Source organism: Phlebotomus papatasi, chromosome 3 (assembly GCF_024763615.1).
Source record: "Phlebotomus papatasi isolate M1 chromosome 3, Ppap_2.1, whole genome shotgun sequence".
NCBI classification, from domain to species: domain Eukaryota; kingdom Metazoa; phylum Arthropoda; class Insecta; order Diptera; family Psychodidae; genus Phlebotomus; species Phlebotomus papatasi.
The window spans coordinates 48,072,454-48,086,053 of NC_077224.1; the positions used below are offsets into that span (position 1 = coordinate 48,072,454).

The 13,600-nt window shown below is 34.0% G+C and overlaps 2 protein-coding genes across 2 annotated transcripts in view; one reads left to right on the forward strand and one right to left on the reverse strand.

Annotated features, from left to right (window-relative positions):
• Positions 1 to 7,831, forward strand: part of LOC129808040 (neural cell adhesion molecule 2) — a 325,350-nt gene extending 317,519 nt beyond the window's left edge. Inside the window, exon 22 of the mRNA XM_055857702.1 lies at positions 7,515 to 7,831. Coding sequence (XP_055713677.1) covers positions 7,515 to 7,655 — 141 coding nt within the window. The 3' untranslated portion in view covers positions 7,656 to 7,831. The remainder of the gene's footprint in view (positions 1 to 7,514) is intronic.
• A 544-nt stretch (positions 7,832 to 8,375) lies between these two features.
• LOC129808039 (aurora kinase B) lies at positions 8,376 to 9,689 on the reverse strand. The gene is made up of 2 exons (XM_055857701.1): positions 8,868 to 9,689; positions 8,376 to 8,799 (listed from the first exon to the last, which is right to left on the reverse strand). Exons 1-2 carry the CDS (start codon positions 9,479 to 9,481, stop codon positions 8,439 to 8,441), a joined length of 975 nt encoding a protein of 324 aa, XP_055713676.1. The 5' UTR covers positions 9,482 to 9,689; the 3' UTR covers positions 8,376 to 8,438.
• Between the last annotated feature and the right edge of the window lie 3,911 nt (positions 9,690 to 13,600).

Below are 13,600 nucleotides of genomic sequence, written 5' to 3' on the forward strand. Positions count from 1 at the left end.
ACAATCTCATTGAAATGGTTATAAAAATTCTCTTTATTTTTTCCATGAAAATTTTCCGATTATTTAATTTATTTTTCAAATTACTTCCCTTTTTCCATTAAATAATATGTTTTTTCAGTTCACAATTCAATTCAGGCGTTGTATTTGAATTCGCTTATTATTCCTAAATTACCCTACTAACCACAAACCAATATTGGGTACAGCGTTTAATTAGCATTTCATTAATTTTACAATCTAAAATGGGTGCGGTAGAAAAAATATTTTTAATTGTGTAATATGGCTAAAAGTATTAGATATAGATTTATTAAAAATTGACTTTTTTTACTATTCACTATTTTATTAAATTTTATTTTTGGGTAACCTCAATTCTATAGGTCTAGCAATTGTATGCATTTCGCAAGATTTATAAAAATAATTTAGTCAATAAATGACACATAATTTTTATTAATCTTTAAAGGTCTAAATCTAAAATGTTTTCGCGGCCAACAACTTTGAAATTAAATAAAATTTAAAGGAGCTACAATTTACTTTTTTGAGGTTGATTTAAATATTTAAGACTTGAATATTTATCGCGGAATTTAGAAGCATTATTAATAAAAGCTGGTAATAAGCCAAGATTAACTTCTTTTAGGTGAGATTTTTAACGCGAACAAACTCGAATTAGGGGGAAGTGGGGCACCTTTGAATAGGGGTAGCTTTAAAATTAGGCATTTTTAAAGCTGTTCCAATCAAAGGTTTCCCCATACAGGCAAGATAGATTTATTAAGTATTTTTGAATCAAACAAATGAATAATAGGAATTTTGTATTTAAACAAAAAAACAGTGCCGCTCAATAATCTGTCCTGTTTCTATATCAAATTTTAATAAACAAGGTTTAAAACAGGGGTAAATAGCAACTAACGTCATCTGTAAAATCATATCTAATTTGGTTTCGTTTTATTTTTGACACTTGATAGCACTGTACCCAGTTTCGTCATTCATGTCAGAAATCGTCGAAGACAGATATCAACATTCAAACTAAGCATTTTGTTTAGGGGAAACTGGGGCACCACCAAACACTAATTTTTATTTCTAAACTTCTTGAACTATCTCGACCATTTCTTCAGTGGACAAACATCCCTATAGTGACTATAAATTCCTATAGGTCTTATCCTCTGAAGTCGAATATCCGATTAAATAAATCGCAGTGTTTAGCGGCGCCCCAGTTTTCCCTATACCAATTACGCAAATTGTGCAATTACAAAAAATACTAACATAAACGTGTTTTGACAACACGCACTTGCTTATTTTTAAATAAAATAATAAAAAAATATATGTAAAAACGTGAGTGTCTTTAAATTATTGAGCGGCACTGTATCTAGGTTTTAGATGAACTGATTGTAATGTGGATCGTGGGAGAAATCGATTAAATGTAGACCAAAATTTTCTATAACTTTATCAAAAAACTTGATCTTAGCAAGTAAGGGAGACTGGGGCAAAACTTGTCAAAACGCATATTTAATTCTTTCACGAGAGCTCTGAAAAAACTTAAAAATTTTATAATGAGCATATTCTTATAGGAAATTTACTGCTCTACAACATTGCAGAAGACTATTTTCCCCTATCTCGAAAGAACTGTGATTTTCGAATCATTTTCTAAAAGTCGATTTTATGGAGATTCTCAAAATTGCTGGGGCAAATATTGTCAGTCTTGGGATAATTTGTGACATTTTACTCTCGTAAACGTTAAAAATATCAAATAAACATATTTTATAGGAAATTTATTCCTCTACAACTTTGTCGAAGATAATTTTTCTCTATCTTAACGAGAAATGTGCTTAAATTGAGCTAATCAGTATTGATATTTTCTGTAAGCCAAATATTCCAAAAATAGGGCTCAAAATTTCATTATTTTTTATTTTACATGATGCTTCCTTGAATCCCTTCAAACTTTGTAAGTTTAAGAAGGTTCATGAAGGCTATCTATAATAAAAACTTCAAGCCTGAGTCTCTTTCATTTTAGAAAACAGTGAATATTGAAATTTTCGTTTTGACAAATTTTGCCCCAGTCTCCCCTACTCTGAATCCAAGATGAATTCAGTTTATTTATTTATTTTTAAACTCATTTGATTGCTCGAACGCCACAGTGAAAGGAGTAGGGGACGGTGGGGTGGCTTAACCCTTCAAGGACGATTGGAACATCGGTGTCCCATAAAGAAAATAATTTTTCCTAACTACCTAAAGTTCTTTTTTTCTTATGTTTGTACGTAATTTCAAAGTAGAAAGTTGAAGGAATCTAGGATATGTTTTGCAAATCTCCAGCTATTTGCTATATAGTAAATATTTAAGCTCAAAAATGGTGAATTTTTAAATTCACAAATTTATAATTGATTTTATTTATTTTTTATATTTCCATTTTTTTTAAGAAAATCCCCTTTGGCAATAAAAACTACAATATTCATACGTAATATTTTTCATTAAAGCGAAAATTATTATTCATTAGCATTGTCAGAAAAATTACTTAATTTTTGGGCTATTTTTGTCCCTATTGTTCATAGAGGCGCAAAATACACCGAATCAGACTCTGTTGGACTTTCCAAGGTTAGATGTAAAACTTATCATTGATTATGTTTCTGAGTTTAATTTTTATTGTTGATTTTCAGTCCGTGAAAAGTGTCTCGTCGTTAAAGGGTTAATGCAAGCATTACTTTCGGAAATAAACATTTTTAAGAAGAAAAATAATTAATTAGGAATTGTTCTGTATATTTTCCGATATTTAATAGTCAAGAGAAACCAACGGAACATGGTTGGTTTGAATATGTCTTTTTTTTAGTAAATGAGTCCTGAAAAAATGTTCAGGTGCGTAAAACTGCCCTACCCTCTCCTATATAGTCCCTCGATTTTTTCATCTTCCAAAATTTCGACCTTCCACTCCACACAGACCACTTTTACCAACAAATCTCTGGTCTTTTTTTGTTCATCTGGCCGTCTGGAGGTCAAACTGTTAGAGATAGCAACTTGGAATCCTCAGGGACCCCCCTCATAAGTTGACTTGAGGATTCGTGATCAAGAAGTGGCGAAACACATTATGGCAAAGTTTAGGCCCAATCGGACAACATGAGATTTGGTTAGGATTATAGTAGGTGAGATTGTTATCCACCTAATCCTCGACCATAAACCTTTTAGAGTTCCCCATTCTTCTCTCAGCAATTTTTGTTCCTGGACCGGTTAACTCTTGAAATTAATTACTCTGGAAATTTTTTGAGACACTTAAAAACATCCGTCCAAGTGGTCTAGGAAATGAGGAACTGTTGTCAGCCCAGGATATAAAAGTGTGTGCAAGTCCGATTTGCGTGTCGTGAGGATTTTACACAATTGAGCACACAAGACTTGGGAACTTTTTGAGAGATGAGAATGAGGCCAGAACCCAGAGATATTTTGCCTGTTTCCATATTCTTTGCACATACTTTCCCCATCCATTTGGTCCTTCCTACCCTGGCTTTTTCTCTTCATGAATGGCAAAGAATGGGGTCTGGACGAGCTCATACAAGCATGAAGAGCTAGCAGCCAAAAGAGAATCCCCGAAAATCACTACGAAGACGACGCGGTAGAACGGAAACAGACAAATTTCGTCAATTAATCTTGGTGTATTTAGAGACAAAACATAACAAAAATAGCAAGAACTCAATGAAAAAAAAAATTGATTAATTGCAAACATCAGTGTCACTCTCTAATCCGTGGCGATTATTTATTAATGTTGCTACTTTTTTTTTCTCTTTTCACCCTTGTCTAGCTCTTCCGGTGTTGGGATATTCAGGCCTGCATTTCTTAGGGATGGAAAGATTTAATGAAATTTTACTAAATTATTTTTGTGTAAAATAATTGTTGAACGGAAAGTCATTTTAAGTCTAATGGCATTATCCACATTTAATTAAATTTTCTAATACCAATCAGAAATTCAATGAGATTGAAATATGGTATGGAAACAAAAATTTAAATACTTGTGGAAAAACCATAAATTCATTTTGTCATTTGTGTTTACATAGGGTAGTGGCATTACTTGTGACCTGTCTTTACTTATGGCCATGTCGCGATTTTTGTCAGAAAATGATTCCGAAAACCAAACAAAATTTTGAGGTTTTCGAAATCATTTTCTGACATTGTAAATTTTTTGCGGGGAGGCTACGAGTAATGCCCTCATCCTATGTGTACATATACAAGTATAATACAACAAAATCTGTGATGGAAGGATATTATTTGTTGAGTATTCTAATTCAAAAGAGTAAAAAAGGAAAAGTATATAAATTTCCCCTCAAAGCTCTTAATTAACTTTATTTATTAATGTATAAACTCAGAATTCTTAAAAATAAAAAAAAAATGTATAAAACAATTGTTTTCTATAAGGGCATAAACATTTGAATTTTTAAAGTTCAAAAGTCCCAGAGTAAAGGTCTCGTAACCTCTTTTAGACCATTGAATATTAATTTTTGTCCTCCGTTTCGTCCATAAAAAGTTTTTGTTAATGACATCAATTTTTCCTTCTAACGATTTTTCAATGTTAATGCAAGGTTAAATGTTAAAGTTCTTTGAAATTATTTCTTTTATACAAGATAGATAACAATAGGCAAAAAGGGAACTGGACACAAATGGCTTGGGTCTACTGAAAAATGTTTGCCTCGTTTCATCAAGTGTTTTAATTTTTGATAAAAAAAATAAGGAGAGTTATTGAGAAAATCCGGAAACGAACAATGGATTAATTTCACTGTGCGACAAAATTTAGGTTTTTGTGGGTGTTTTTGACGAGAGTGCAAAAACTTGTTAGAGGATCATTAAAGGATCTCAAATTTGAAATTCGTTTGTCTGGGTCACGTCTGGATTCTTTAATATATGCATTTTTAGTTTTTGAGGTTTTCTAAAATTCAAAAATTTATATCTCCGTTACTATTTATCCTGTGGTAGTCACATAAAGCTAAAATGATGCGTAATTTCATCCCCTTGGAAACAAGTGGCCAAAAGTGCTTACAAAGTGGTCAAAAATACTGAAACATGCAAAGTTGCATAAAATGCATTTTCACTAAAATATCCAAAAACATTTGGGAATTCTCTTGGATTATTACGAAGAAACGGCTTTTAGATCTTTGTACAAAATTTCATTTTATTTAAATAACGATTTTAAAAAGTACATGTACATGAAACCTTAAAGTGGCCAAAAGTATTTACTCCACCCTATATGATATTTTTGTAAAGAAAAAATATTATCCATTATGGGAGCGCGAGTAGCCACTTTTAAACACACGTCTTAACGGTCACTGAATTTAAATTCTGTGCATTTTTTAGTTATTTACAAACTCTATTGCTTTAGATAGAGTAACTATCCAAGAAAACAAATTGGCAACTAGAATTCAAATCAGAAAAGAGGAAAGATGCCAATTTTAACAAATTCGACGGAATGTCGTATTTTCCGTCCACTATTTTGAGTAAAAATTTTGCATGACCCTGCGCGAAGCTAGAAAAGACTAACAAAATTTATTTCCATCTCTGTCGGGGTATTTTTTTCTAAGTGATTGAAGGACTAAAGTAACTAAAAATCCTAAAAATCCATTTCCGACAGCAATTCGAATAATTAGTTGCCCAGGAGTGAATCATATAAAATCACTCATTTTGCGTATGTTGTATAATACCATGGTAAGGACTGGATTGAGCCCAAACAGAAGTAGATTTTGATTCTCCAATAGTGTCTTGGATAAAAGGTAAATGGAACTCTTTGCACAAAAAGTCGTTGACGTTCGAAGAATTCAAATTCAATTTCGAATCTTCATACTAAATTTTCGAACAAGATGAGGAAAATTTATCAAATATCACACTAAAAGGCTGGCACAAGAGTTACTCAGTAATTATGGAGTGATTAAATAATAGGATAAGAACAGTAATCATCGTTCTTCTGTTTTTCCTCACAAAAATGTGAACAACGACACATTTTGACACTTGAGCACTTCGAAATTCGAACAGGATGTACAGTAGAGTCCCGCTATAAGCCATCGCTCTATAGTGCACAATTTACCGACCGTTGATTTCAAAACACTGATTTTAAGTAAGGTTATGTTTTTTTAGTACGCGACATGCAATGTTGTTATTATTATTTTAATATTTTTGGCAAACTTTATTGATTAGTTGTGATAATTGTGATCCATAATGAAAAGAGCGAGGACAAGTACTACAATCGCAAAGAAAGTGGAAGCCGTCGAGCAATTTCAATACTAAAAGTCGTTGATAATTTTAAAAAATGACATGGACTATAGTGCGACCCAAGTGTCAAATCTGGAACCAAATATGGCCTATATAGCGAGACTCTACTGTATCTTAGTCACCTTGTGGAATTATCAAGAAGTAAAAAAGTCTCTTTCCGTACAGAAGTAGTTCTTGAAAAATTGGAAAATCTATTTGAAGATCCAAAAAAGAGACTTTCTTACTTCTTGATAATTCCGCAAGATGGCTGAGGTACATCCTGTTCGAATTTCGAAGTGCTCAAGTGTCAAAATGTCTCGGGTGTCTCGGTCTTCACATTGTTGTGAGGAAAAAAACAGAACAACGACAATTACTGTTCTTGCCCCAGTATTTAATCACCTAATAATTACTGAGTAACTCTTTTGCCAGATTTTTAGTGTGATATTTGATAAATTTTCCCCACCTTGTTCGAAAATTTAGTAGGAAAATTCGAAATTGAATTTGAATTCTTCGAACTTCAACGACTTTTTGTACAAATAGAGTTCCATTTACCTTTTATCCAAGACACTATTGGAGAATCAAAATCTACTTCTGTTTGGGCTCTTTTTGGATCTTCAAATAGATTTTCGAATTTTTCAAGATCTACTTGTGTATGGGAAGATTAAGGACAATTGACCAAATCAGGGGTCTCATGATAACTTTTTTTCTGATAGTATCAACATCAACTAGGGTAAGTGTGCCAAATTTCGGCATAGTTGCATATGTAAGCGCCAAAGTCTCAAGTTTGAAATGTAATATCTTTAATATAAATTGATTTTTTTCATTGTTTCTACTTTAGGAGTGTTGCTTAGAACCTTGTAAACAGTTTATCCTCTTTATTTACTCTAAAATCATTCTTAATACATTTTAAAATGAATAAAAATATAGACATAGCTTTGGTGCCCTATTTCGGCCACCTTCATTCTCATAGTTCCTTGCCCTTCGGAAATCCTTCCAATATCTCTTTCACGTCATCTCGTTTGTCGAAGCTACATTTTTTTGTTATTCTTTTGCATTGTATAATCTCTAGAGTACGTAAAATATAAAAGTTCATGGATATTCGAGGAACAAAAAAGGTGGCCGAAATTGCAAGCTGGCCGGAATTTGGCACACTTACCCTACATGTTCATAAGTCCATAATGAAATTTTCAATGAAAATTTAATTTTCTCACACTGTGTTTTAATATTTCAGCCCTAATCGGAGCGTGATACCTTTAAATCCCCGCAATATACCATCCCATTTATACTTTTTCTTTCTTTCTTTTTTGTAGGTACTGAAAAGTGAAACCCTGATGAATGGAGACTGTCGAGCGTCGCAGGTGCCATCGGGAGCAACAGGAGACTTGGATATCAACATCACGGCCATACGGGATAGGTTGATGACGACGAGGGTGCCAGAGAGCTGTGTCTGAAACATCATATTCGCCACTGCACTGTACATATCACACTATCGCATTAGACGTACTTTTGAAGCATCAGTTAAAATTAAGACGAAATTGACAGACTCTATTTATACGTGTATATTGATGGCACATATTGCCATATTCTATCTGTGGGGTGTAGTGTAAATAAATAAAGAAATGAAAACTATTTTTTGAGGACTTTCAATTTTTTTGGATTGGAGTTTCAGATGGAGACGCCTGGTAAGAGCAAGTGGAGAAGCCGGGTAATTCAATGGAAGTGATTGGAAAATGGTATGTGTGTCGGATATTTGTTCATTTGGGACTTCAATTCAATGCAGCTTATACATGATGCATCTGATGGAATCATAAGGCATGAAGCATATGCTCTGCAACTAACCTCAAAAAATATAAAAAAATAATCCTCTGGTGACGATTTTCCGCTAAAAAATGGACAAAAAGCCAGAAAACTCAATTGTTTGCACGAATATCTCTTCCCTGAGCATCAATGAGAGGATCGAACTGCAGAAACGACTGAAATGGGAACTGAGAAAGGCTGATTTTAGTAGAAATGTCCAAAAACCTGCCGCTGCTCCTGCAAACAGAACACTTCCAGTCGTCCGGAAAGAGCAAAAGAGCATCAAAAAACCGAACCAAAGGCGGATGAGGAGAAAAATCCAGAAAATGAGGAAACGGAGGAAATTTCCGCAAGCCCCAGGACCAAGAAACAAGTTTGTTCAATATGGATTTATTGTGAAAAATGTAACGAATAGTCGAATAAAGTTTGAATGAGAATTACATTTTGGTGGACTTTAGTCCAGTTCCAGAATCCTTTGTGGCTATTTTTGCCATATTTTCCAGGACCCACGGATGGCGCATCACCTGAAGCAGTGAAATCCTTTCAGTACTGGGCTTCTGAAGTAGCTTGGAGATGAGATCTTTGGCTCCAACGCTCATGTGACGGGGATAAGTAAAATGCAGCTTCCGGATCTTCTCATACGTCATCTCAGTGTTGTCAGACTCAAAGGGCGGAAATCCCACGAGGAACTCGTAGCATAGAATACCCAGGCACCACTGATCCACAGAATCATCATATGAACGTCCCTCGACCATTTCCGGAGGCAGATAATCCAAAGTTCCGCACATTGTCTTGCGCCTAGAAGCCAAAGGAAATTCATTCATCAAAAATACTTACCTAGCCCAGAAAGAGCAGAAAATTCTTACTTGTGCGAAGGAGTATGAGCTGACCATCCAAAATCTGCCAGTTTCACCTGATCCGATCCCGTGAGTAGAATATTCTCTGGCTTCAGATCCCGGTGGATGACATCATTCATGTGGCAGTACTGGAGAGCAGATGCCACTTGATAGGTGTACTTGGCCGAACGCTGTTCATTGAATCTTCCATGAGGAGAATTCTTGAGGTGTTTGTACAGCTCCCCTTCCGATGCGTACTCCAGCACCAGGTAGATCTTACTGTCATCATGGAACCAGGTGAACAGCCTCAAAATATTAGGATGATTCAAACGTGACTGAATCTCAATCTCCCGCAACACCTGACGCTCCACACGACCAGCCTTCAGTTCCGACTTGAACATCACCTTCATGGCCACCATGACATGGGAATAGCGCTCCCGGGCAAGATAAACACGCCCGAATTTCCCACGTCCCAGCGGAGCTCCCAGATCAAAGTCCTCAGTGGTCCACTTGTAGTTCAGTCCATATCCCGGATGGTTGATAATGCGCTTCCCCATGTCCTCAGACGCCTTCTGGAGATCTCTGTCCTGAATATGTTTTATTTTCTCCAGGTGCATCCTCAAATCCGCTTCTTTTCTTGCCATTTTTAAACTCTTTCACCAGATCTTTCCAACACAAAACGATGCTTCAGTCTTTAACTTGCAAATTGATAGATCACAATCGACTAGGATTTACTAAATATCGAGAATAATTAACAAAGAAATCCTGGTGGATAATTCAGACCGAGATTCAGACGCTCAATTTTTAACTGGCGGCACGAATAAAAACAAAATTCAAAATCTTTGCTGTCAGGGAGCATGCGCTCGCTGTCAGTTTTACTGTGAGTTCATTATGTTGTGTGTCGTTTAATTGTTCACAGATATTGTATTCTGTAAAAATATATAAAAATCATTTGGAATAAAAAATGTACATATCGCTCCTTGGAAATTACAAGGGGCCAACTCAATCTGAGCCATTTTTCAGGAGACAGCATGAAAGATTCAATTTTGTATAAATAATTATCTCAATTTAAGTATGTTAATAAAAACAATTTAATTCTTTTCTATTTGTATGAGCATTATTATAAACATTGAAACATACATATTTTTACCTTTCAAAATATGTTTTTTTATGAGTTAGCTCTTTGTCATTCTAAATGATGCGCAAATTTTGCTGAAATTAGAATGACACGGGATCAACTTGCTTGAGTTGGTCCCTTGTTTCACAAAAATTTGAACAATAAATCTATTTTATTTTGTACCCCTTGACTTCAAACAAAACCGCGCAAGCAATCATAAAGAGTAAAAATTGAAAAACTTTTCTAATAACGAAATTTATTGATTCATCATCTGAAATTTTATTAAATTCTCTGTCTGAGTGCATTAAAACCTCAAAATCGCCAAAAAGTGAGTTGGCCCCTTCTAATTTCCAAGGAGCGATATATAACCCTCTAACAATTTTCTTTAATATCCAAAAAAAGTAGTTAAATAATTTTGTCTAGGATAAGTAATGGTTCACTGAACTCGAAAATATCATCCATTCTTTATTACAGTGCCCGCTTTGTAATCCGGATGATTGGGAGACAATATGACAGATGTCCGCTTCGAAATCCGGATGAATTTTTTGAATTTGTTCAACGTCTCGAAAATATAATAAAATTTTTTTTTTTTGTAGAATTAGTTTGAAAGTTTTAAAGAACATTAACCCTGTAACAGTGTTTTCTTTAATATCCGAAAAAAAGTAGTTAAATAATTTTGTCTAGGGTAATTAATGGTCCACTGAACTCAAAAATACCATCCAATTTTCATTATCTCTTTCCGTTTGTACGCCAGGTGAGAAAAGGTAAAGACCGTCTCCAGGTGGTCATGTCATACCGGTTTAAGGCATAAAAAGACTGAAATTTTTTTTATTGAAAAATATGAAAAATAGTGAACAAATAGTAAAATAAATGAATTTTAACGTATTTTATGGATGAATGTTCTATGATTATATAAGAAATGATAATTTTTAGGAAAAAAACGTTTATAAATTTTATAATTAGACAATGAAGCTCAAGGTGTTTCAATAAGACTGATTTTAAACTAATAGATCGCAGGCTAGGTATGAAAACGTCATTTTCTTGTATAATTTGAAGGTCCTTTGAAATAAATTGCTCATCTTCTGGTTTTATTTCACGATCTGGGGCACTAAAGGACGAATTAGGGAACTCATCATCACTGTTGAAGTCTGCTTCTTTATCAATTTCGCTTAATTTCAATCAATTTCAGAATCAAGGAAGTGATTCTGAAATAGATCGGGACGTGGATTCCCAGTATAGAGCTCTGACAACAGTGTAATATAAAATTTTAGGCCTTTCGAATAAAAAGTGTTAAAAATTATAAAGAACAGTCAATAAACATGTTTAATTCGTTTTAAAAAACAATATGATTAATAAATTATCCATTTTCTTTTTGTAATTTATGACTTGTTGACTCAAAATATGCGTTTAAAAAGGTGGCAATAAATGTATCCTCAGGTGGCATTGGATGTGGAATACTGGCATAAAATGGAGATTTTTGCATAGTCAGAATAGTCAGAATCAATGCTTTCTTTACGTACTTTTGCAATAAATTCTAGGGAAATCACCTAGATATATTGAAAGACATAGCTTCAAGGTATATTTAACCAAAATTTCATTTGGTTGACTACTATGAAAATTAATAGCAAATGATTCAAAAAGTGGCATTGAATGGTCCATCCACCCTAGATCGAAAATTTGGGCTCAATTTGACGAGTTCGGATTTCACCTCAGACCACAGAAGCTGAGACTGTAAAGAACCTCAGCTAACCACGCTAAATTTACACATACAGTGGCCGCTCTTTAATCCGGACCAGCGTAACCAGCGTAACGAGTTTTCGACGGTTAAAAATATTTAAAATATTACAAACATTAATTATTAATATTTAAAACATTTAAAATATTTTTGAGGTTATGTATGCATGTGTGTTCAGCAATGAAAATGAATTCCAGTGCCCGCTTTGTAATCCGGATGATTGGGAGACAATATGACAGATGTCCGCTTTGTAATCCGGATGGATTTTTTGAATTTGTTCAACGTCTCGATAATATAATACAAGGTTTTTTTTTGTAGAATTAGAATAAAAGTTTTAAAGAAGGTTAAAATGGCATAATTAGAAAATTCTATGGTATTATACTTCATTTATTAAACAGAAACACAGAAACATCACAAGATAATTCATTTTCATTGGTGAAGACGCATGCATACATGACCTCAAAATTATTTTAAATGTAACCGTCGATAACTCGTTCGGATTACGCCGATCCGGATTAGAGAGCGGGCACTGTATACTGTGATGTTTTTGGTTAATAATGAAGTATAATAGCTTGTCTGTATGTCTCCTTAATCTTCTACAAAAAAAAAATTTAAAAATCAAAAAAAGTCTTGTATTTTCGAAACGTTGAACAAATTTAAAAAATCTATCCGGATTCCATAACAAAGCGCGGGCACTGTTTGCTGCAATCGATAACCATAACCTTACATGAAAAATGTTAAGAAGTCAACAAACTTTCTTTTTAGCTTGTGCCTGATTAAAAAAATAGCCCAATATTAAAAGAGCCCAATAAGTAAGTCTAGGGGAAAGTCGTCTGCCTTCAAACGAAAAATGGAGTTCCAAATTTAAGATTTTTTTCTGAAGAATCCACAAAATGGATTTTATTTTCTACTACACCAAAAAATTCTCTTGTTCATTCGGCGTATATGATTACCTCATTTAGCACTTGCTAGTCCTCAGTTTTTCCTTCTGCGGAAATTAAAAAAGTGATGTCGATTTGTATGAAGGCAGCTGGCATAGTCTGCCTTCAAACGCGAGGCAGCTACCTTTAAATGTTTTTTTTTTCACTGAGAATATTGAATCAATAAAACTAAATGGGCTATAAATGAATAGGTTGAAGCCTAACGCACTCACTAAAATCATCACTGCAGTCAAAAGACATTAAACAATAACTTTTCTTCACATTTTTCTGAAGAACTGTTTTGCACTTGAAAATTTGGAAGAAAAAGCCATTGAAGTTGACAATATTGTCAACTTGAAACATCCCGGCCGGAGCAAGATAGCAGGTTATAAGTATTTGTATGACGTTCGTCAGAGAAAAGTAGGAGTTCGATTTCACATGTTTTGATGTATGGAAAAATAGGATTTAAAGGCACACGACATTAGTATTTAAAGGCTGCTGCAGGGTGATATTTTCAAATTTTTGCCACCCACAAAAATTGTGTCATCTGAACCAAAATGTATTAACAGAAATATTAAGCCTGATTAACCTTCTATGTGTCACAATGGAAGATTTATTTGTAAAATGATTTTTACTATGAAAAATCACATGATTTGTGGAACATCAAAATTACAGTTTAGAGCTCATTTTCATTTTTTTTTTTTGATCTAGCATCTAGGAAATAGGAGCTAGGCTCTCCATTTTTTGATGATTTGTGAGGATGATGGATAGCTACCTAATAGGTTATAGAATATAATTTATGCTTTTGAGAACAACGAAAAAATCGCAACATTTGAAGGCTGCTGCATTTAAAGGCAGACGACTTTCCCCTACTGACATTTGTATTCTACTGTCCAATGTGATTCAGGATGCCAACACATTTCGACCATGAAAATATAAATCTTATGTTGGGTCAATTTCAAATCACGAATCTTATAAGACATCCCGGCTT